This window comes from Ptychodera flava, chromosome 8 (genome assembly GCF_041260155.1).
Source record: "Ptychodera flava strain L36383 chromosome 8, AS_Pfla_20210202, whole genome shotgun sequence".
Classification (NCBI taxonomy): Eukaryota; Metazoa; Hemichordata; class Enteropneusta; family Ptychoderidae; genus Ptychodera; species Ptychodera flava.
Window position 1 is genome coordinate 13,721,958 of NC_091935.1, and position 25,154 is coordinate 13,747,111.

At 38.9% G+C, this 25,154-nt stretch overlaps 1 protein-coding gene across 1 annotated transcript in view; it reads right to left on the minus strand.

Annotated features, from left to right (window-relative positions):
• The window catches only part of LOC139138549 (receptor-type tyrosine-protein phosphatase delta-like), a 70,528-nt gene extending 46,196 nt beyond the window's left edge, over positions 1 to 24,332 (minus strand). Inside the window, 2 exon segments of the mRNA XM_070706969.1 lie at positions 7,307 to 7,469; positions 23,834 to 24,332. Of these exon segments, the coding sequence (XP_070563070.1) occupies positions 7,307 to 7,385 (79 nt within the window). The 5' untranslated portion in view covers positions 7,386 to 7,469; positions 23,834 to 24,332.
• Between the last annotated feature and the right edge of the window lie 822 nt (positions 24,333 to 25,154).

Consider the following 25,154-nt stretch of genomic DNA (forward strand, 5'->3'; position numbering starts at 1 on the left):
GCAAAGTTCACAGCTGCAACACTGCAATACAATCGTACCTTTCACTCTTCTGCAAAGCTCAACCCTTTGAGTGCTGTAATTTTTCCCACCAAATTTCTGTGAAACATTTTACCAACTTTTATGAATTTTTCTGAAATTTTTTTGATAATTTTGGACTAAATGGTCTTAACATTTCAATGGCAACAATTTTTCACAATAATTTTATGAAAATCTGGAAAAAATTGTCTAGATCTAAAAAAGTTGCTAAGGCTATGTTCTGTAAAGGCAAGAGAAGTTGACTTTGGCAATTAAAGTGTTAAGGTAAGGTCTACCAATGTAGTGACAACATTTGCTGAATATTTCCATTGATTTCTACGGCTACATGGTTGTGAGAGGGGGAATGCTGGACTGTCTACCAGGAAATCCTCCAGACCCTCCCCCCCCCCCCTTCGCTGGGAAGCGAGGTACTTGGTCTAGGCTGCTGTAGGTTTTGCCTTACCTCACATTACATGTAAAGATTTCTTCACACGTGTCAAGAGTGTCTGAGAATTGCAAGCATTCACTGATGATTCTCACATCCCATACTGCGCAGTTATTCGAACAAGTTTTGCACAACTTTACAATTACAACAATCATGTAAAATATCTTAACCCTGATACTGCACTTTCCATAATGCATGGCTACTGGAGAGAAAGAATCAGTACAAATTGGGGAAATTCTGTTCGACAGTTTCGCTGTATTGCAGAATTTGCTTCTGGTTTTTTCTAGTAAACACTTCCCCTGCATGCTGAATTCATTTAGAACTGCATAAGTGGGTACTGAGTGATTTTCTGCATATCACAGTCTTGTACATTCACCTATAGCCTGTGGCGTACATTTCGGTTAAACGTGTTACCACCTCTTTGCTAGACTGTACAAGTAACTTGTCTTTTTTTTTGAAGGCTTGCCAATATGACTTCAGTGATGTGTGCAAACAAAGCACAATTTACATATAGGTAGGGTGTGACTCTTCAGAAAGGGGGCATGCTACATTTCAATTCCCATAATGCGAGGAGAAATTTCACATTTTGGATCACCTGACAGAAATATACATACAAAGTTGGAATAGTACACAAATACAAAATATTAAAAGGAATCTTTAGAGAGCCATGCTTCACACAGTCATTTCACCTACGCTGTACAAACATTTGATGCAGAAAATCTCTGAAATGGATGCTATTAAACTTTGGTGAGTAAAAAGACAAGAATACTTATAAACAGAGACAACTGACATGTGTAATTGGAGTGATACACTGAAATCAAATGATTCTAAGAATGCTTGTTACATTGATGGATTCACAGAGCTTGATGATGAATGCTCTGATTGCAGTCCAGTCAAAGAACAGTTAACGTGATTCAGGAGTGAATCTGTAGCAGTAAATGCGGGGATTACGGAGCAGCTGATCAAAAACGGAAAGTAAACTCAACATGCCAGGTTACTCACACACATGTACAGAACATATAAAGCTGTCAGGGTTAATGTGTAGCAACCTTCTTCAAAAGTGGAATTGATGACTTGGAAATCGTACTTTTTTCCATTACAACCCCTGGGAAAATACACACTCTTCTCGTATCAATATAGCACTAATGGAATCTCTACGTTGACTCATCTCCATTTGTTGGCTTCTCAATTTCAACCTTTCTTTGTTTTCTTTTCTAAAAGCGATTCCTTTTTTTTGCAAAAGGTCAGCCGAATGATTCTCTCGCTCTGAAAATAACTGCTTAGTCAAAGAAGTCAGGAATAATTAATCACAGAGTTTTTAAAATGATGAGTCGAATTCCACAAATTTCAAACAGCTGAATTCCATGCTGTACAGACAGCAGGATTCGATAACATTTGACCAATTCACACTGAAAAAATTATCTATAATTGCTTTTTCAAGTCAAATATTAATTGTCTTTACAAATGTTTAACTTCAGCTATCTTCAGTAACTAGCTTCAGAAACTACCATTTTAACATTGAAAGACTCACAAAATGAACTGGTTCTTTTTTTTCTTCTTTTCAACCTGGATTTTGTTTTCTTCGGTTTCAGTACTTTTTTGGGTGGGTGCCAACCTTTTATGCTATGATCTATTGCACCATAAAAGTGTGACCTAAATTGGTTGACCAAACATTAAATGGAGAATCGGCAATAACAAGGGTATTTTCTTATGTGTATCAGCATAGGAAGCGAATTACCGAATCCCTCGGGGTGAAACATACATTCAAAGTGATTGAGTACAGGACTTGAGAATTTTACATTGTAAAAAGTTGCAAAGATTACCATCTACTTTCAACAGAGCCTGTATTCCCTTCAACATTTTCACAATTGATGACGGTTGAGAGTTGTTTGGGTCCCTTCCCAATCTGAACATATTACACAGAATCCAAAGTTTCTAATAATCAAAGTACCATCCTTACACAGTTGCAAATGTGCTGCTAAGCTACTGTACACAGAAGTAAAACATTGTTCGGTTTTATAGGTAGAAAAATTTATTTCAAGCTCATCAGTTGTAGTTACAGAATACATACATACAAAATACATGCATGCAAGAGAAAAGAATAATTGAAAAGTTAGTGCAAGTAATTGTCTGTAGTGTTACAAAACCATAGCAAAAGTTCATCTTCGGACAAATTTTGTTTTCAATTTTTTCACACAGTAGCTAACTCTGAGGAAGCACAACAGTAATAAGATTTTAAGATTTTTCCGCTATCAGAGTCACTTGGAAAGCTCAAGAACTTTAATTCACTTGATCTGAGGCCGTGAAAAACTTCAGAAAACACCGAACAGGCAAAATGGCTACGCCATGCTGCGCAAGCAAGTGCTGGCACCGTTCCAAGACACCTTCGAGAACCATATGATATGTTGATTTGATACAGGTTGCACTGGAGATATGAAGTGTGTACACACACAGCAACCAACAAGAACGCAAACAAGTACAGGTGTCATAGACCAGTATATTAAACTTCACAATAACGAGAAAGGAGTAATGAAACACAAACTGATAATCAGAATAATGTAACCTTCCAAATACAATTACATGCCGACAAAAAACATTTTCTCTGTGGAATTACTGATACACTGCAAGACTTTTTTATTATCTAAAATAACACTATTTTGTCATCGTTGATGACACAGTCCCCACTTGTTAATGGGTGCTTTGATTACAGGTCCTCAGAGAGGATAGAGTCCCTCTCATTAGGTCTGTGATAAAAAATACTTTTGAATAAATTCGCTTGATACATGTCTGAGTTGTAGTTCAGGAGATGAAAAAATCGTAATAAAATGGCCACATGGTGGCCATATTGGATCGAATCACAAAACAAATCAATGTGCATATGTATGACATAGGTCAATGTCCTTGTACCAAGTTTGAATAAAATTGGTTGAGATATGCCTGAGTTATGGCTCTGTACATGAAAAAATCGTAACAAAATGGCCGCATGGCGGCCATATTGGATCGTATCACAAAACAAATTGATGTGTACAGCTATGACATTGGTCAATGTCCTTGTACCAACTTTGAATAAAATCTGTAGAAACATGCCTGAGTTATGACTCTGTACATGAAAAAATCGTAATAAAATGGCCGCCTGCTGCGGCCATATTGGATCGTATCACAAAACAAATCAATGTGCATATGTATGACATAGGTCAATGTCCTTGTACCAATTTTGAATAAAATTGGTTGAGATATGCCTGAGTTATGGCTCTGTACATGAAAAAATCGTAACAAAATGGCCGCACGGCGGCCATATTGGATCGTATCACAAAAAGAATCGACGTGCATATCTATGACACTGGTCAATGTCCTTGTACCAACTTTGAATAAAATCAGTTGAAACATGCCTGAATTATGGCTCTGTACATGAAAAAATCGTAATAAAATGGCCGCCTGGCAGCCATATTGGATCGTATCACAAAACAAATCGACGTGCATCTGTATGACATATGAAGTAATCCTTGTACCAAGTTTGAATAAAAAGGCTTCAGGCATCTCTGAGATATCTGCGTGAACGGACGGACGGACGGACCGCACGGACGCACGCACGCACGCACGCACGCACGGACGCACGCACACACGCACGGACATGACCAAACCTATAAGTCCCCCCGACGGTGTCCGTGGGGACTAATAACACTATTTTCTCTTCTCATTAGTTTCCTGTACTACGGCTGAATGACTGCTGCACATGGAAAAAGCATGAAAATACTCAAACCAAATCCAAATGTGGCGAGAAAATCTCTAAGTACACTGCTATTGGAAGGAAATCTTTCTTCACAGCACACAAGAAATGAAAAAGCAGTTAAGTGGTATTGAGTAACATTTTCATCCTTTCCGGTGATGTCCTGGGGGTCCAAACGTATAATCTCTGTATGATTAAAGCGCACCCAATTTTGCATGATCGTCATTGGTAAGCCGATTAAAAGCCAAAAAAACAATGTCGGAACATTCCTAGGAAAGCTAACACATCAAATCGTCCATTTAGCGTTCACACCTGAACAATCCCAGTGTTTACTCTGCCAGTAGATTTTACTGGTTCATACAACCTCTTAAAATTAACCACTTGAATGGTAAACACCATCTTGACTGTTTTTTATTAGAACGGTAACCTAGTTTTTCAGCTTTGTCATGTTCAAATGCTAAAAATAACATTTCTTTCTGGCACCTGGTTATTGAACACAATGTTTTTTTTAATTTCACATTTATGAAAGTAGGAATGCAGAGAATGTTGACAATGTGCATTCTTCCGTGTTGCGCTGATGGAAAAGTAGAACTTGCAAAAGCTGGGTTGTTTTTATATTGATGAGATGCATGAACTGGTGACTTCGTCATGCTGTGCAATTTAATTCTGATGACATTTTATGTAGCTGTATATCTCCTGAGGTCACAGCATTATGTGCACATTGCCCTTGACTTTGAGGCATTCAGACAAGACAGCATTTGCATGTCTCAGGAATGTCCACAATGTACGGTAAGACACGGTCAAGGACAATGTCAACTGTACCACTTGACCATTGAGAAAAAGAAAGTTAGCAATCTTTGGCCAGTTTTTCGTTTTGAATTCTTCCTCTCTTTTCACTTTTTGTTCACTACACTTCTGCTGAATGATCATATTAATTCTCTGACCAGCTTTTACTCATGAAAAATCATAAACATACCCAGAATAGAGTGACACCTATTAGTATAAAGCCTGAAAATTTTGGCGACAAAAGGTTCTACGAGCAGAGCTACAACAAGCCTTCAAACAATTTTTAACCACCCTGCAATATTCCAGGCAAGAAACTAAAATTTAACTAGCTTCAGTTTTACAGAAATCCCTGAGAAACACATGAAGTACATATTTAATGGAGCTTGAACTAACAAAATCTAATGTACATTTTTACATTGACTTGACAACCTTAATTACTGTCTGTCTAAGGAATTGGAAATATTTGAATATGACAGAGCACAACGTTCTGTGACCTGCGCTAATTTTAACTGCTGAACACACAATATTAAATGTGCTATGTGCTTGGATTTAAAAAAAAACAGGACCTCAAAAAACAGTTGGGAAATGAATAGGCTGATTATTTTAGGAGATACGGCCATTAATATTTTACACCATGACATCACCATAACTCACAGCTATGAAACAGCAAATACAACAATCCCCCATAAAAACATCTTTTCACCACAACAATTGGCAATTTCGTATTTCATTTAGTCGACACCTGCAGTGAAATTAAGTTTGGTAAATCACCGATTTACGATCCCCAGCCCTGCTGTGAAATTTCACTTGAACATGGATTGTGCCTTGAGTTGTACTATTTGTTCTTTATAATACCGGGTAAGATCACAGCCTGTATCAGAGCCGGCTTGAGTCTGCAGACTATTTGTATAAACAAATACGACGCACACAATAATGAACAGCAAGTATAATTCCATCACATCTGATGTAGTCTCAAGTACCCCCACACTTTATTACATGTCAAAACTCTGAAATTCTCACATCTTTCTGGACAATTCTCAGTACTTTAGAAGGAAACAAATCGGAATGTCTTTCTTGAGAGCGTATTGTCTTTGAAGTGACTGCATCGTGAGGCCCATGACAACATGGGTATTTTACCCGCATGCAGGCTTCTGGTCCTTTTGAAGTGGGGGACAGGGTCATGCTAAACTAGCACAATGGACTAAAGACTGCTGACCAATGCACAGAATCTCAGGGATTACTCAACACAAAATACCAGATGACAATACTGTGGAAAAGCTGACTAGTTGTTCAGAAATATGCAGACAGCGGATTGTTTTCATCTGAATTCAACCTTGATTCACCACACAACAATTCTTATCGCAACTGATGAACGAAGCAGATGCTTAATAAAAAGCGATCGCTCGGTGTTATTACCCCTAATCAAAAGTTTGATTGCCGTAGCTTATCCCTTGAAATTCTTTCCAGGCCTTCCCTGATACCACTGTATCAAAATTCACTGCACGCTTTCACGGCAGATCTATCACTCTCCGTGCAAGGCAGATGCCCTCAGAAAAACATAAATTTCAATACAGTACCGTCACTGCAGATGACAGCCGTTCCAATGAGATCTCTAATGCGGATAAGCACAAAATCAACTAAATTCAAATTTAGGGGCTTGGCAGCCATGTCGCCTTACTGTCTTGTATTTATGACTAATGACACAAACTCGTTGCACAAGGAGCAGGCAAATTTGATTACATCTTCAAATAAATCAACTGGCTCACTAAAAGTCAGTTCATCAGCGATATTGCCTTTCACAATAGTGTGTGTGCCTACATCTGCGTCCCAATTTTCTCGTTCTTCTTGTCTTGGCTGTAGCTTGATACTGGCAAGAAGCCATACATCATTGTGTGCAAGCTGACCTGGTGGATACATAATTAGTTTTGGCCAACCTTGAATCCTGATAAAAATCAATGGCTTCATTTGGTTCTGTGGTAATACTCAGACCTTGGTCAGTGACCACACATGGTTTCCAAAATATACGGACACCTTCTTCAGACTGGCAAAACGTAGTAATAGTCGGATAGGAAAGGATGGCACACAACAGCAGAGAACATGACAAATTCATTTTATGATGCAAATCTTCCAAAAGCAACAAAAAGCACTAACATAAAATAAACAAACTGAAAACAATAACAGTGAGGATATGGAATCATGAAAACACACATACACACACAACTTCAATTTAGCACAATCACTCAAATGATAGAAACAATGGTTTCAATCTTCTAGATATTTCACTTGCTTAAAATGAATGTTACACGTCAACATTTTGAACAATTTCCACTTACCTGCGTCAACATAATACACTAGCACCAAAACTAGTCCAATTAAAAAATACTGATAAAGAATCTTCACATTAAAATCCATGGTCCAAGACTATTTACAAGATCATGAGTAAAAAATGTGTTCACAACTGCTTGCAGCTAATATCAGAGATCACCTCCAGTTATTCTGCAGGATAAAAAAAAAGAGAACGAAAGTCTTTTGTAATTACTACGGTCAATTAGGTTTTTCTGCTGATTTGCTTCGTCGTTGAAGCTTGTTTGCATTTCAGAAACTCCCTTGAGTGTGACTTTGGACAAGCTTCAGAGATCGGCTATTCCATTGTATCTCTGTGTCTAAGTCACATGTGAGGGAGGAAATTTCACACTGTATCACATAATGTCAAAATCCTTACTCTTTAAAAGATTTTGCTGCTTGATAATTCACTGTTGAAATGCCGAGACCGGTGTATTTATCAATCTGCGCTCAGATTGGCGTTTGTTCGGTACTCTGGTAAATATATCGCCTGCCAAGGCTCCAATTTCAACAGTGGAACCTCAACGTGGCCTCATTCTAGACTCCTACGCCAACTACTTCACAAAACAGACTCCTCGACATCCACTTCATTTTGTCCACTACACAAAGGAACGTGCACCCTGTAACACTAGCAGGGCACCAAACGCAATGACACTCCACAGGCTCTTTTATTTACTATATAACCCACAATTGTTTCAGCGGATGCCAGCTCATTTGCATTACACTGAAGGGATGGAAAGGGGCGCTGAATGACTTGCTAAGTTTCTGAAAAATATTACTATGGCTACCTATCTTAATAAAGGCAAACCTTCACATAAGGCATTTTTTACATAACACCTTTCCATAAATCACGGCTCAGAGATGTACAACTGCTGAATGGCAATAAATCTCAAAACTCATCAAACCTGAAAATGATTTTCTCTCTGCAGTCACAGCTAAGAGAACGCAGACAACCAATTCTCCAGCAAGTTCAATTCACACCCACTCAATTTCATCATGTCACAACAAATCCAAGCACTGGTCATAAATTTGCCCATGCTTGTGTGAATTTTCTTTCTTTTTTCTTGACCTCGTTTGACTTGATTTTTTTTTCAGAGGTCATAAGATCTTGACCGCAGTCTTTTGTGTTATTGTGTGGAAAAAGCACAAGCACTCTAGTTACATCCCATCACATAATAACAGCCGGCAGCTGGAATAATGACCATGTTGGAATACTAACTACATCATCCAGGCAAACTGGCAAAAATGGATTCTCATAGCTTTTGCAATTTGGAATCTCCTACATTCAATTTATGGTTAAAGGACTACCATCATTAATTATTATCTCCTGAGTAGTGACAATCTATTGAGTTGTTGTCTTGGACGTTGTTTTGTGTAGTTTCTTGCACAATGATAATTACTTGTATGTAGAGAAGTATAGATAAACTGATCATGAACAAGCTGTGTCTTCATGACAACACCACAATTAACCAATACTAAATTCAACATTGAAAATTGTGATCTCTGCATATTTGGAATTTGTCAGAATTAACACCCAACAACCTTGCTGATGAAATTTTTGTACGCCTACTTTACCGAACACTTAATATTCACAACAAAATGTTCTTTTGAGAAGGTCACATGAAAATGCAAATTCAGTACTGCGATTAAATTGGACTCAATATGAAATCGAATTCCTTCTAAATATATAATTCATTTAACTGGCTATCCTACCAAGAACACAATCACGCAAATGTTTTTTTCATCTTTGTAATTATCTACCGTATCTGCTGTAATGCGATAAAACTTGTGAATTCTAACAATATCTGTGATTGTGCTGTCTGTTATTGGGTCAAAGCTGGATTAACACAAGACACAGAGAGAAATGATTGTGAGGAAGACTACACTGTAAAACCCTCTTACTAGGTTAATTTTCTGACCGAGGTCAGTTCGGTACTTGAAAGAGAAAACGGCTGTACACATGGTACTACATTTGGGGCAAGGCTAACTAGTAATTTGTTAATGGAATTTAAATATTAATAATGAAATTGTCAATGGGTGACAGCTTAGATGCAATGACTGACTCACTTCTGTGACAATACATTCTCATGGCTTCCCATGTCACTCTCCCGTATCGCAATTTTCCATACATGAATGCGTTGCTGAATCTCAAATATGATGCTGCAAGCTCTCGGGGAGAGCTGTCTGTAGATGAGCGGATGTACATCATCAACCATGCATGGAATATTACAGAGGAATGTCAGAATGAAATGAGCAAGTATGGAAAAGGAATTTGTCTTTAATCAACTGTCCTGTCAATGTGTGACACTGGACACCCACAATCAGTATAGGGTACTAGAATTTCCAACCAGCAGATCAGGGCGAGGTCTTTTACTTAAACCATACCCACACATACTTGTGGACCTAATGACCTCTGTGTTATAATTAACCCACATTAATAACCCATAATGGTTAACGTTTGCATAATTTAAATCAACTGCTCGCAAATCATTTCAATTCTATTGTATCATGGTCGAGTTCTTGCACCATGATCTAATGAAACAATGATCAAACAAAATCACTTCTACAAACACTTTCATATATAGCAAAGTATTATCAAATGTACTGGTCTAATTTATCACTGATTGTTATTTATTTTTTTTGCTTACAAGCCAACTGTCTCTCATAATACGCACATCAATGTATCATGTATCCACTAATTGAATATTCAAAGCCTCTTTATATGACCAATGCTGTCAATGATAGGTTTCACCATAAATGAGATTTTAATTTTTTCACTCACACTTCCCTTTTCACATCCGATCTCAACACTGACTGGGCGAGCTTTTCTAAAACCTCTTTGTACTTATGAAAAAATCTGCAGAAAAGAGATTGAAGGGATGTTTTTTGTATCGCAATTGTTTTGCTCAACTTGACTGAAACACGAATTGGTTCAGTGATGTGGCATTTCCTCACAGAAACTGAAGTTTATGCACACTATTATAGTAGACCACTTTCCGTCTCAAATACAAGACTTGCTGTAACGTTTGCGGCAGATTGCCTTGTAAAACAGGACAACAACACATCAACGCTGCTGGAGATAATACAATAGTCCATGATTTCAGTGAGGCAACACACACAATTTTAAAGAATGATCTACTCATTTCATTTTACTCTAAAAGCAATGGTATTTTACATAGGAAAAATTGTCTGCTTTTGGTCTTAAATTCTGAGCTGGCAGAATTAATGAAAGATTGAGACAAATCACATTCTTGTGGAACAGATTTTGCATACTTTTTGATTTTCCAGCAGCAAATTTCCAGCATAAATTATGAAACCGTATAGAAGAGTAAAATCTGCTAGGTATCATATGCAATTCATTCATAAAAATACGAAATAAATTGATAGAAATCACCAATAAACCGGAAGAAGATCGTAATTCTACTGAATTATTTTAGTTTTCATTCATGAGTGCAGTAACTGATGAAACCTGAGCGTTTAACAATTGCAAGCCAGGAAGCAGAGTATATTCAAATATGGAAATTTTTCAGTTTTCATTCACGTCTGAAACAGCGTATGAAATCTAAGCTGACAATAAAGCAAAAATCTGGCAGTCTGCCATCACGTCTAACTTGCAACTTTTCACCATTCAGGAAATTCTCCGGTAGCTACACACACAGTAGCAGGCAGGAACCCATGATTGAATGGAATATACATAAATTCAATTCCCTGCCAGTCCGGTGCCAACATGACAAGCTTTCCTTTCATTTTACAATTTTCCCATCTGAATTATTCATAACCACTATTTTAATCTTTCTCCTCTTCATATCCTTATTTTGCACCTGGTGCTCAGGCTTGTTGCTAAGCAACCTCATCTAATTTGCATGGGATACTCATTCTGAGGAAGACCTATAGAGTGCTTGATGACTTCTACACATAAATGGATTTCTGAAACATGAATACCTTCTTGATTCTGTATCTTCTGTACATCGACAGAATTTCAGAACCAGAACCACGACATAAAACAATGAGGCATGCTATCAGATGTCAGCGTCAATTTGCATCAAACTTTAAAGATTTCTTCACCAGGGATGTGCTCTGGCTTGAACACACCATGCAATCACTGGAGTAAATAAATTACACGTGACACTGGAGAAATGAAATTGCATGCAATTGGACAGGACAGTCGTAAGTCAACGCCCCTTTATTTTGGGGGACCTAGATGACCTTGGTTAGATTCAGTATGGGGTTATGTAATTGGTAAATCCAAGGTAATCACATGCAGATGTACTTTTATCTTTGGAGTGGCGTGCGAGCTAGGCAGAGTAGTTTGACACCTTCCTTTGAGCCAAAAGTTTCTAACTTCTTTACAGTATGGCAGTCACCCATTTGCCTAGGGCAGAACTTGTCAAACACACTTCAAACCAAAAATCTAACCCCAGCTAGGCAGCAGGTTCCTGTCAAATCTGAGAACACCCAGCACTAGATGAGCTCTTGCAGACCATAACTGCTGTACAATGATCACGTCAAGACTCCGGGAAGTGGCTGACAGCAAAACTCCATTAGAATACCGAACAGTGGTGATAGAAGTTTCGCAGGTACTCGCTTTCACAGTGACCCAGAAAGAGATTGTCCACAGAATTCAGTGACCAGGTTCCCAGACCAGGCTGCCTTCCTAGTTAAAGCCTTGACAACTGTTGTGACCACAAGCACCTGGCATTCCGGCTTTAGGAAACATTCCCCTTCATTCCCACCTAGAAACAGGAACGCCGGGTCTCTGAGTGTCTGCAAGCCTGCACTGCTTGTTACACTGTTGTTATCTCAGGAGGTACATACTTGAATGCCTATTAACATGATTAACTGCTTTAAACCTTGAACTTCAAACCATACTCCCCTACCATGGGACCTTGGATCCTTTACAACTTGGGGCAAAATCTGTCTACCATGACATGGCTACAGACTAAACAATGAGCACAGTTTCTCTGACAGCGAGACATGGCAACCTTATTTTAAATTTTGGTCAATACTATTCAAAATATGAAAATCTCCACTTACAAAATTACTCTCTTTTCCAACATCAATAGTTTAAAGAGGCATTTTTCAATTCAACAGATTATTATACACCTACTGCCGTAACGTATGGGAGTTTGACCGTCCAATAACTTTCCGTATTTATATAGTACGCGGAGTCCCGAATACCGGAGACGCGCGACGCGCCTGTTTGGCGTTTGTAGCAATTTTATTTCAACAATCGCGTGCGTTCCACTCATATCTCACGTGCCGCATCCCTCAAAATTTACCATAGAATTTGTTTATACGGACGATTAATGGAGGGAGGTGTATAATAATAGGGTTTTCGGCTCGTCCAATACGTCACTCACTGAGCCCTCGTCCATACAGGGCCGTATTTTGTGAATAACCCTATATTATTTTGCATACAGTTGTTCACAGTTGTATGTTCACATTTCTAATAAACAGACAGTATTCATTCTAGTAGATTCTGATGTCCCACACAAATTCTGTGAAAACCTTCCCCTTTCGTCAACACAAAATTCACCACATAGGTTTACATGTAAGGAGATGTTATAGTGTTCTTCATGGTTCAGACTCACCTATCTGCAGTTGTCAGTCAAGGTAGCTCTGATCTTATATACTTTGTCAGAAAAGTACCCCTCAGAAACATACAGTGACTGTTTTCAAAAGTGTTTAAAACTCCTGGACGTGTGTATCCAATCTGATCCCCCTGGATGGGTTTGGTGACATTGACAATATTAATATGAAGTTCAAAGGCAGATTTCCTAATTGACCAAACCTGATAAGGTTCACAGGCCAACAATCAAAATATGTTCCATGAGGCTATAACTGTTCAATGTGGAGTTTTTGCAATCCAGCGGCAGTAATTTACAACACACGTACTCCATCCATCATCTCTCGGGCAATATTGGAGTATATTGATCTCCAAGTGACAGATACATAAACTTTGCAAGTCAATGTGTGTGTATGATGAGGGAGCCACCTCTTGTTATAAAATGAAGTTACCCAATGTTGCAATATTATATTCTTTGACATGCTACGAATTGAAAAAATGTGATGGGAATTGAATACCTCGTCGCTACCTCGTTAAACTTTGCACCGCTACCTATTACATTTGACTTCTTATCTTGGGTTGAAAATGGATTGGAATGCTAGGGTTATCTAAAAACTGCTATGGCCATTTTGAGGAGCACTATGAGCTGGTATGTGACACCTTTTAAATTAACTGTCATGGTCAGACGCTGACTGGCTGATATGTTTAAGTACCATTCTGACCTGTCCTTGGCCGAACATCGACAAAAGCTGTTTGATGAACCTGTCAAAATCAATCGGCATAAAAACTGCTGACCTTTGAACTGCAAAATTTCACACCTGGTGTGGTGTTCATGCCCTCTACAATGCAGAAGTGAGTGGCCATGTATACAAACAAGTGTCGTAATTTAAAATGCCACTTTAGCAAAACAAAGGAGCGATGCATTCTGATGAACGGAATTATTCCAGAGAAAAAAGATAAAACTTTACCAAATTTTCCTTTTCCATATGGAAACAGCATTTTGAATGTTGCCATCCGGCAACAAGTTCTGATTGCATCATTCTGTGTATCTCTTTTTTTGTGTGTGTCTTTTTTTTTCTGTGAATATTTTGCTATCAACTGCATGCATTACAATTTAATCAGTTGCATATTTGGATGCAATCATCATGATTCACCTTAGTTAACCTTCCTCTTGAAGATTGATCAGTTGTTTTTTTATCAACAACACTATTCATCATTTTCACTTCAAGCAATCTGCATCCTCATTGAAATGCAATGATCAAGCAATGATCAAGCAGCCTTTTGCAATATATGTTTTCTGCGACCAAAAAGTTCTACAGAGGGGACATCTAAAAATTCATGCTGCATAACCATTCTGGCAAGCAGAGCATAAAACTAACACTCAACTAGTGAATAAATTCTCAATATGAACTAATCCATACTAGGCATATATCTCTCCCCTTTCACACAAAATTAAAAGTGTATTCGCATTATGCAATCAGATTTGCTGGCAAGAACTTGGGAACTACAATGTTTCTCACACACAATATAATATACACATCTGTAAACACTATAGAACAGGGCTAAGTTTTGTTGTAGTGGTGTTATCTTTCCACCAGGGGGCCAACACAACCTCTAATGAGCCTCTTTGAGAGATTAGGCCAAAGTTTTTATGACTTTTATATAGCAGTTGAAGAGTTACAGGTGTCTGATGTGTTGCACAAGGGGGTGGATGCGGTCGCTATTTCTCCCTCACCCAAAGTAACCTTTCGGTGTACAAGACAGCACAAAAACAGATTACACCCACCGCTGGAATCCTAAGCAATAGTGGGTAAAAAACTTTTCAATTTTCTGTCTCAGCGCTGCCAAAAAAGTTCACACTTGGTTGAAAATTCAAAAGACACACATGCGAAATCTATGAAGGCGTAGAACTGTCTACAGAGTTTTCCATTGGTATGTCTCATCTTAGTTCTATTCTGTCCCTTTCAAACACAACAAATAAAAGCCAAACTTCAGCGTAACTACTAAAGGATACCTTTTTGCTTTTAATCAAATGTCTGGCAGACTCAAAAGAAACAGGCAGGCATTAAACGCACTGATTCACTTAGGCTCTTACAACTGATGGGAACAACTGCACAATGCTTTGAATAATATCATGATTTGCTGATTTTGTTCAATTCCGGATTCTACTTTTTGCCTTGTGTTCTGAAATTCTGCCGAGACACATTTTGTGAAACATCAAAAATTTTCTGATTGCTCAAAATTGGCCTCATTATTTCATGCTAAAAATATTCCACAATCACAGACCTACATTTGAGAGAAAGATTAAAGATCAAAAGAAAGATCTTACCACAATAGAAGTCAGATACAACAGATTATTTCATGTTTTGTGGAGCAGAAATCTAATTGCTAATTTCTATCTTTGACACCAATGGGTGACCTAATGACAGTACACTGTTGGTTTTAACTTTGATTGAAGGGGCAGATCCGACAATAAACACATTTAGTATCAGTGTTCCTCATTCTATCAAATAACAAACTTAATTCCTTGTTAGTAAACACCCAATTGACTACGTAAGTGGCAATATTTGAGAAGGTTCACACTTTCTTAGTGATACATCTTTTATTTGGACTTCAATGGTTACCTGTGCGGTGTGCTTCATACATGAACAACATGTCAACATGAGTTTCACTTGGCTGACGTCATTGTCTTTGGAAACCTCAGCCTTTGGGCCTGTTTTGACAGAAGGGCACCTGAACCCACACGCTGCTACATAAGCAGATAGGCTGACGTATTTAGTACGGACTCTTGAGCATGAAATCTGAGGAATGTGCTGTGGTGCTTTGGGAAACAATTTGCCAAAAACAGATCTACATAGTTTCCCAGGGGGGTTTGGGTACCCAATACCTTCCCCCGACTTGCTGCTGGCTACATGAGTGTACCGTGTCCACTCATCGACAACTTCTCATGACCAGCGAGTGACCAATCCTTGGGACCTATCACATCGCTCGATCTCCCTAGCCAGGAAATGACACTCCTTTAGATCAAGTCTACGTCATCCAATAACCTTCCTAAAGTTGTAACAAAGGATTGCCAACTCACACCAAGTCAAGAGTTGTTCTAAATAAGTACAGACACTTAGATGGGTTAACGGTTAGCTTATTATTCAAAGTCTCAAGTACGTGTTTCAAAGAATTTGCATACTGGACGCACCAATTACTTACTCTGCGATAAGTCGTGGCAAGGGCAATTTTTTAGTACAATCACAAACTAAATGCTCTCTTAACTTAAGGTCTGCTAAGGCCAATTGCTCACACAATACAAGTGTTCCATACTGGGTAAATCCCATTGTGATTTTCAATGACTCATCCAAGGGCTTCTGGTCCACTACGGCCAAGACTTACACTCTTTGTAAAGAAATCCTTCGCACCCACGTAAAACACACCTGCGATGGATGTTGTTCAGTCAAGAGCAAAAGGCAAACTTCCACCAGGAGTGCTGACAGGAAGACAAACCACCATGATTCTTTTTCACTCTGAATGACCGCAAGCACTAGTATGTCAATAAGATGCAAGCTTTACTCTACAATCATCGACCCCTAAGAATAAAACACCTACGATCTAAAACTAAAACTGAAACACTAAAATGACCTAAAATTTTGAAAATTGACACACAGTCTAACACGAGTCTAAAAATACCTGAAAATTGGGTGTGTCCTGGGAATGTTGCAAGTCCTAGACAGCAAGGCTCATCCCAGTCACACACTGGGTCACTTGTGAGACAAGTTCCTCAACTTCCAACACCTATCACTAGCTGAAAGTGCTACATTCAACAATTTATGTCTGGACTTTTCAAATTAATATTAATGGTGAGATGTGCATCGGAGACGCAACCACGTATTGTGAGATGCACGAAACGGGAAATAGGCACCAGTCTGTCAATGATACTAAATACCTACATGGCTACAAAATGTCATGTCTCTATTGATTTTTCCACTGCAAGAGATAGATTTTGTTGACTGAGAGGATTAGGGCCTGAGCAGTTTCTTCCGGGTCCATTATTAATCTTCGCAAACAAATCAATGTCAAATTGTAGAAAGACAGGCTTAACTTTTGAAAAATTTCCTTTAAAATATTGATAATATTCCTAATATATGTATAAGGGTAATCAGCTTTATAATTAAACAATAATCCGCAGAGCTAGCCATGTTAACGAACAAAACGGCTTCCCCAACAATTTGATTAATGTTACGTAATGTAACGGAAGGAATTCTACAGAACAATGCGCAATACACACAGTTCACAGTAGAGTAGACGGTGTATCTGTACCGCGGCAAGTTGCATGCAACCGGCACATCTGACAATGGTTTCTCTTATAAATCCAAATTTCATGCTTTACATAACACCTACAAAGTGCCAAGTGTCTTTGCAAGCCTTCTTCATTTCACACTACCACAGAAGTAGATGGCTAGGTTGTTATCAATCTATACTGACAAATCAATTTCCAGTGAGCCAACAGTCTTTTGTGGCACCCATGTGAACACTTGCTCATGAACACAACTAGGACAGAATTCTGTTTGATGCTGAAGCTTCGCGTATCATGTCCATAACCTGACTCATAGCAGCTGGCAATGGACAAGAGCAACCTCTCTGAAACTGTACAAATTGAAATTTCCTGTGATAGGCTGTTTTCTTGCAGGGCCAAAATAATGGAACCTGTGACACCATTTATTTACCAGACTAGCACAAAGTACAAATATGGGAGAGTTTACAGCTGACTGGTCATGTGGAAAGCACACAGTTATTTGTCTCCCGAACTCTGAGGCTAGCCCATCATTAAATTCACATTCTTGCAGTTACTGACTTCCTGTTTGGCATTGTGGGATATTGTTTAGCCTGGAGGTGCAAAAAGAAATGATCATACAATGATAAATTGTTCTAGAAGTTTAAGTCCAGCAGTTGATCAGTGACTGTGTAGTACCCTGATGAACAATGGAGACTGGTTCCCTTGTACCTGAGTCTTGCTACATAAGAATGGGAATGACAACTTGGCCCTTAACAATTACAATGTCACAAATATTCAAGTATGATACATTGTAAGTCCCTACCATATTGTTGTTTCCCTCTTGAGTAAATAATAACATCTCATCATCTGCCTTAAATCATCACCCACGCCTTGTATTATTGGGAACCTATTTTTCAACATCTATAAAAAGTATCATTACACACCTTTTTACAGACTTTTGGTACGACAATGCACTCTAATGGTGGGACTCTACACAATCAGCCACACTGAGTCAGAAGTCTCTGTGTATTTGCGTTCCTCTCCTGACTGTGATTTCTACAACATCAGACACACATATACATATACACAATACTTGTTTTTCACCAAAAAAAAAAATCACAGCAAAAACTCAAGCATTCCAACCAACAATGGCCTTCAGTTGGGCCTTGAAGACTGAATCCCTGACAACACTTTACCGTGTTCTTCTCCCAAAGGAAACATTCATGTGCCCCACAATGGGGTGGCTATTCAACCGGTCCCCGCATATTGGTGGGTAACATACAAAAAACATGTCTTGTGTCATTCTTCGCACTTGTTGGTGTATGAAATCACTGGAATTCCTCAGTGCAAAATGCCTTCACTGGAATGACAAAACACAGCTAAATCACTGCATTTAGCTAACATTAACATGCTCTTCTCAGTAAACCCAAGCCTTTCAAAAACCTGAAACCATTCAGTCCCACGGACAACCCCATGAGGGCCAATCTAGAGAAAACACTGTGGTATACCTTGCTGACCCCCTCTCAACACTCCGGTCATCTCCAAAGATACAGTTATTTTGTTTACAAATAGCTGACTAAACCTCAAAACATGTATACACTTGTGTGGGCCCACTCATCAATCCTAAACCAGCCCAAAAAATTCATAAAACACACTCTACACGATGTATGGACCACGAAAAAACATCTGAAGCATACTTTTCTCTCGACATTGCACACAGGTACTACAATTATTCCGCAGTAACCTTTATCTGTGTTCGTTCAACCATCGGGACCTTTTTTCCCTAATTTTCCCACAATTCACTATTTTTCCTTTTCCAAATGCCCCAGGGCAAACGCTTTGACTATTGAGAGAGCCGACGCTTTTTGAATCCCTTTCATATTCCCCTTGCACCTCAACCAATATTGACATTAAGTGACTTGCATTCTACTTAGCACGAAGAAAGCACATTACACATGTTACAGAAATTAGTTTGATTTTCCAGCATCATAAAATTGGTACATGACACAGTAATTTATGGTGTTAGATTGCATTTTTATGCTAACAGGGGGAACGATATGATGTAACGCCGCTACCTTCCACTGCACAGAACGGTACTGTAAAGCCAGCTAACTCATTAGCTTTTTCTGTTTTCAAACCCTTTGAATAGGGGACTAGTTCATCAAGATAGCCAACATTCTTTTGCACAACCTTCGCCACCTCCATTCATTTAATTATTTCTATTCTGTTGATCTAGTCAATCACAGCTGAGAAAGCCAATTGGAACCACTTAACTTACGTTATCCCAAACCCTTCCCATTTCACAGTCCTTCCTTTCTTTTTCCCAACTGGCAACAGGATTAGTTTAAGCCTGTGTACCTAGTTGTAGCTCACAGTTGGAAATAACATTTGGGTGTTTCCACAACAAAACTTTGCAAGTTATGTACGTTGTACCTTGATCCATGCATCCCAAATACACAAAAACCATGCCAGTATCCTTTCTAACCCATACCAACATTTTAAAATGCGTCACAAGGTACTTGTACGTACACCTCTTAAATAGCTCATTTGTTTTGGCGTAGATTTATTTATGAGCATGTCAGAACACATTGTTCTCTCACGAACTATGGGGTTTCAAATTCTCTAATCATATTTTCTTTTTTAATTCTAATCACTAAAATGCAGACTAATATCAAACTCAATGGCTTGGGCCTGCGGGGCAAACAGTGCCATGGTATGACAAACACTGCCTTGGTAACCATCTTGACCAGTTTTAACCTTTGCAAGTACAGCTGGTCAGGTATTCTGTACGACCATCCATTTGTACAGTACAGCTTCAAATTGCGGAGTCCTGGAGGCACATGTACATTTTTGATGGGGAGGCAATATCATTGTGTTTTACAACTATGTTAACACATGCATAAGTCAGTGGAGGTTTCTCATCCCTTTGAAATAGGAAATGAAGCCAAACATTTTTGGGAAAGGTACATATGAGTTGAAAGAAAGGGAATACGTCTGTCTAGCCTATGATCAAAACTGCCTACTACCTTTTTGAAATTATTAAGTTCAAACAATCTATGTTCCCTTCAGGTCTGTGAATAGACTCCTCAAATCCATCTCAACAACACGCCAATAATACCACAACAGGGAGGAGATGCAAAATAGAATGAGCGATAAGAGTCCAGCCATTTGCTGTGACAAAAACACACCCTTTATCTAGTTGACTACATTGTCCTCCACACTCTAAAAATGCAAAAAAAGATACGATAAGGGTTCAAGGCTAAGGAAACTGCTCGCAGTCATGCACTAGCTACCCTTTTGTTGATCTAAACCAAAAGAAAACTTGGCCTGTCTTCAAACAATTCCACACACCATGCGTGTACTGTGAAAGGCTTCACAGCTGAGTGTTCCTAGGAAATGTCCAGAACTTCAAAATTGAGACAAACACTGTACGATGACTTTTAAAGAAATACATTTACATGTAGGGATGACATACTGAACAGACAATCCTCTGTTGTCTGAATATCACTTTCATTTGAATGGAAATCATATAAAAATGATCAATTGGTAATACTATATATCTCTCCTGCATTCTCTGGATTTGACAAGTTTTTGTTTTTACAAGAAAAAGAAAAGTTATTTCTTTTCATAGAAAGGCGTGAGGTACAACCAAAAATGAATGTCACTTCTTCAAAATTTTTCTGATCTCTGTGGTAATATCTGAACCTACAGAACACTACCTGATGCTCTAGAAAATCTCAAGCCTAAATGAAACCACACAAAATCTGTCCCCAAAAATTTACAAAGTTTAATAAGTAAGAGGCCAAAACAAAATGGTTTCATACTATTCGTAATACAAACCAGTAATCACAAATGTACACCAGCTCTGCAAAAGTGTATAGGCATCCCTGTGTCATAATGTTCACAGCAGACACAGAAAATTAATTCCCATATTCATATAAACCGAATGCCAACCCGACCTGTTCATCAATCTTTCTCTCTGTCAAAGGACCACATGTGAGACTTAGCTGATGGGAATAGCAAATTAACTTTGATAAGGATTTTTGTCCAAATAGAAGTATCGGCATTCAGGACATAAATTCAGGAACACACATTAGATCGAAGGTCAACAGCCTACGTGATATACCCTTGTGCTCAAATGATTCTACACCCAAATGGCATATGTCAATTTAATGTTTTGTTACATCCGGCAGATCATTATCAAAATCATAAATTGTACTGATGTATGAATATACAACATCAAAACAAAAAATATGTCAATGTTGGTGAAATATCAGTGACAGACCAAATAAAATATGAACATACTTCATGACATTTTCCCTCAGTTTTGGAAAAACTAAACAGTCCAAGGATGGTAGACATACTACACATTCCTGAACACAATAGCGAACAAAGGGCTTCCTTTCTGATTGCCACCGTCCATGCATAGATGACACACTGCTTTGAAAGTTATATATGATTTCGTAACGCCCTACCAGCCATCATTTTGTCCTCATGGACACCTTTTTTGAAGATTAAAAAAGTTTTGAATATTTGTGAGGTAGGTTGCGTTTCCCACTAACCTGGTTTGTAGAACTTCCAAAAGGCATTGCAGATATGAAAAGGGCCGACAATGTGACACAGAGCAAACACCAAATGAATCACCACAGTCTCTTTAAACAAGGGCAGGTAGGCTGAGGAAATTGGTGGGTAAACACAGGCAATACAAAAAAACAACCTACACCCTAGTCCATCTAAAAACAAAATACCTAAACTTAGTCTTAAAGGTACACATATTCCAACAAATTCCAGCTTTAAGAACACGACAGTAGTGATGTCACTGTACATGGCGAGTCTTTCACCTCTGCAACTATTTAAATGAACTTCTGTATCTATATATTTCCATATGTTAATATGAATATATTAATTATTTGAAAATATTCTGCTGTGAGCACCTATGTGGCTGTCATTGTAGAAATAAAGGCGATATAATGATGTGTGCTTTTAGTTTTGAATGGTACATATTTATGACATAGCCACGGAAACATGGCTAATGTATGTATATATAAAATATATGTAGATACAATGTCACATTTACATATACATTACATATCTAAATACATATCATAGATATATGGATGGATGGATACACACACACACACACACATATATATATAGATGCACATATAAGTACATGTATGAGTATTATTCATCCCCTTGTTTTTCTATGATTTTTTCACAAGCTATACATATTCATTTCGTTGCAAGAAAACGTAGTTTGTTTTTCCTTTTTGTAGGTTGACCATATTTCTTTTTATTCACCTGAAGGTAGTCTGTCATTTCACATCGCAAATCCAAGAAAAACAAAAGCAATCCTTATCCCTTTCCTTGAAACTGTCCAACTGACGCGACATCGATCCCTGAACACGGCTTCCACACATACGAACAGAGGTCACGTGAGTTTTGCAGGATATATATGCGCAGACAACATACACTTAGTTTTGTAAACAAGACGGTTTTGGAACTTTATAGCAAGTTCTTACCATATGTGACAATTTTCATAGCGTATCACCACAAGATCATGTTCCCTGTCACGTATTCCCCATGACACCGTCACGGCCCACGGACGAACCCGTACCCGGCTGGTCACGGATCCGTAATATTTTAACATGCATTTTTCCACATTTATAATCCGAGGTCAATTGTATCATACTGATCATGAAATTCCAAACATACACTCCGAACAACAATGGACGGCCGCCGACGCGGCTGAAAAGTGTAGTTTTCAAATATGCGCAAAACTCAACAAATTATTGATGCTTTTCATCTGGCATACAAAAAGACCGGTAACGTATACGCCGGCACTGCCCCGTAATACAAGCCGCTGTAACGGGTGCGATCGGTCCCCGCAGCCCCGCTGTGCCTTGCCGCGAAAAAACTCCCCTGTACTGCAGACAAGCTACTGGCATACTTGCACCAGAAGTAAAAGTCACCAGAAAGAAGTGAGAACAAAATGGAGAAGAGAGAATTTATTACAGACGAGGCTAGGTGAAAACACCTGCCATGAAAGAACGGTACAGCAAAGCAGAAGACACAAGTTAAGACTCGGCCCACGCACATCGTTTGCGACGATCCAGTGACACAACGTCACTGCCCGTATTCATTCACTCCAAAGCCATGTTGAGTAATACTCGTCTGAAAGAGATACGATCGAGGTTGGCGACAGCTTTCACTTAAATATTTCAACAACTGTCTTTTCTTGTTGTACACTGACTGGAGATGACAATGACTATGAACATGAAAATTGTAAAACACACCTAGCCACGAAGCCACTGGATATTCGCTGAGAAATGTAAACACGACCTCTCAGCGATAATACAAAAAGAAAACCCTCGGATTCGTAATTTGTTTTGTATCTGGACCGGCTATCACGTTCATATTACTCCCGTGAATGCCATTTAAAAGGTTGGTCAGTTTACATTAAAATTACCGCTGTTTCTATTTCCCGAAACTATTAAATTTGTAGAGATGGACAGGCAGCCGGCTAAATCAAACCTTGACAATCGCCGAGCTAGATCGTGTAAAGATCGGTCCCTTCATGAATAATAGCCAAAAACACTGACAGTATTATTATGACAAGTATTTGTCAACCCCTTTCCACTGTAACTGTACTATTTTGGTCAGGAAAACCTCTACTGATTTACCTACCTTACACCAGCTACAACTGGAGAGGTCCGACGATAAAAACGTGGGGATACTGATAGATTTGATCAGGGCACTGTGCCAAGCGCTGCTTGGATTCGGTAAACCGCTGTCTCTCGCTAGCTCTACACTACACAGGTCAGGTTGTTGCCTGCAACGCGCACAACATTGGTCAAATTCACACTCAAACACAAGCTAAATCTCGGGTAGGTAATTACATCCCCCTATCTTGGCAACTCCTACGTGCGCTGGTATTCCTTAAATGAGTAAAAAGTTGGTTGATTTCACGTCATAGAGTCCAGATTTCGTCCGGTTCGTCCGCAAACACACATTCAAATCTTCACTGATCGTATTTTCTTCAAATTTGCAACACCACACTACAATAATAGTGCGGTATGAGTGTACTCTCAGGGATATCCATCCGCATCACGCTAACACGATTTTCCCGCAAACTCGGGATTTTACGGCGAAGCAATCCACAAGAGTTCACTTCAAGATATTTTGTGTCCTAGAATGTAACAGCTTTTTTAGGTATTAATACCCTCTTCAGGACGAAAGTGAAGAACTACTTTGCGAACGTAGCTCTAATGGAGTGTTATCCGGCTTAGGTTCGCCCGAAATTTTTGCACGCGATCTTTTCATTGATTGGCGCTGGGATGTGTGATTGGCATTTGTCATGCTTACATTAACATATAATTGACACTTTTTTTCGAATTCTTACCATATCAAATTACGGTAAAAAAGAGTGTCTAAAGTGAGAGACTAAAGTCCTACTTGAGATCCAAAACTGCGTAAGTGAAAAGTGCACATAATCTGAATCTCACGGCACTGGCGCTATTGCTCGTTCTGGGCCGTATGTCCATCAGCTTGTAAGCTTGCAGGCTGCCCCTGCATTGTTCGACTGCACCAATGATCACTGACCACTACCTACACGTACGTGTACACGGCCGGACGGAAGGTTTTCAGCAAGTTCACGATTGCCAAAATGCGCATCGTCAAAGTTTTTTCGAAAAATGGCAGGCTAGTCTCTTCTTTGGTGCATTTGACCTTATTGCTCCACGCAATGCCACAAAATTTCATTGTCCTTTGGAATTTTCCTCAGATTCCCCCGCCATTTTGGCCTATTATTTGAACAGACTTAGGGATATAGGCCTAGACCTCTATTGATAATGATGGCCATGGTTCAAGTTCTACTACCGTGTTTTTGTCACGGCGGCGGAACTTCAAGGTCGCTCTATACCGTCGACTCCATCACACCAAAAGACCCAAATATTAGGCTATATTCGTGCAATGGTACCACGTGATCAATAACCCAGATAAGCATAGT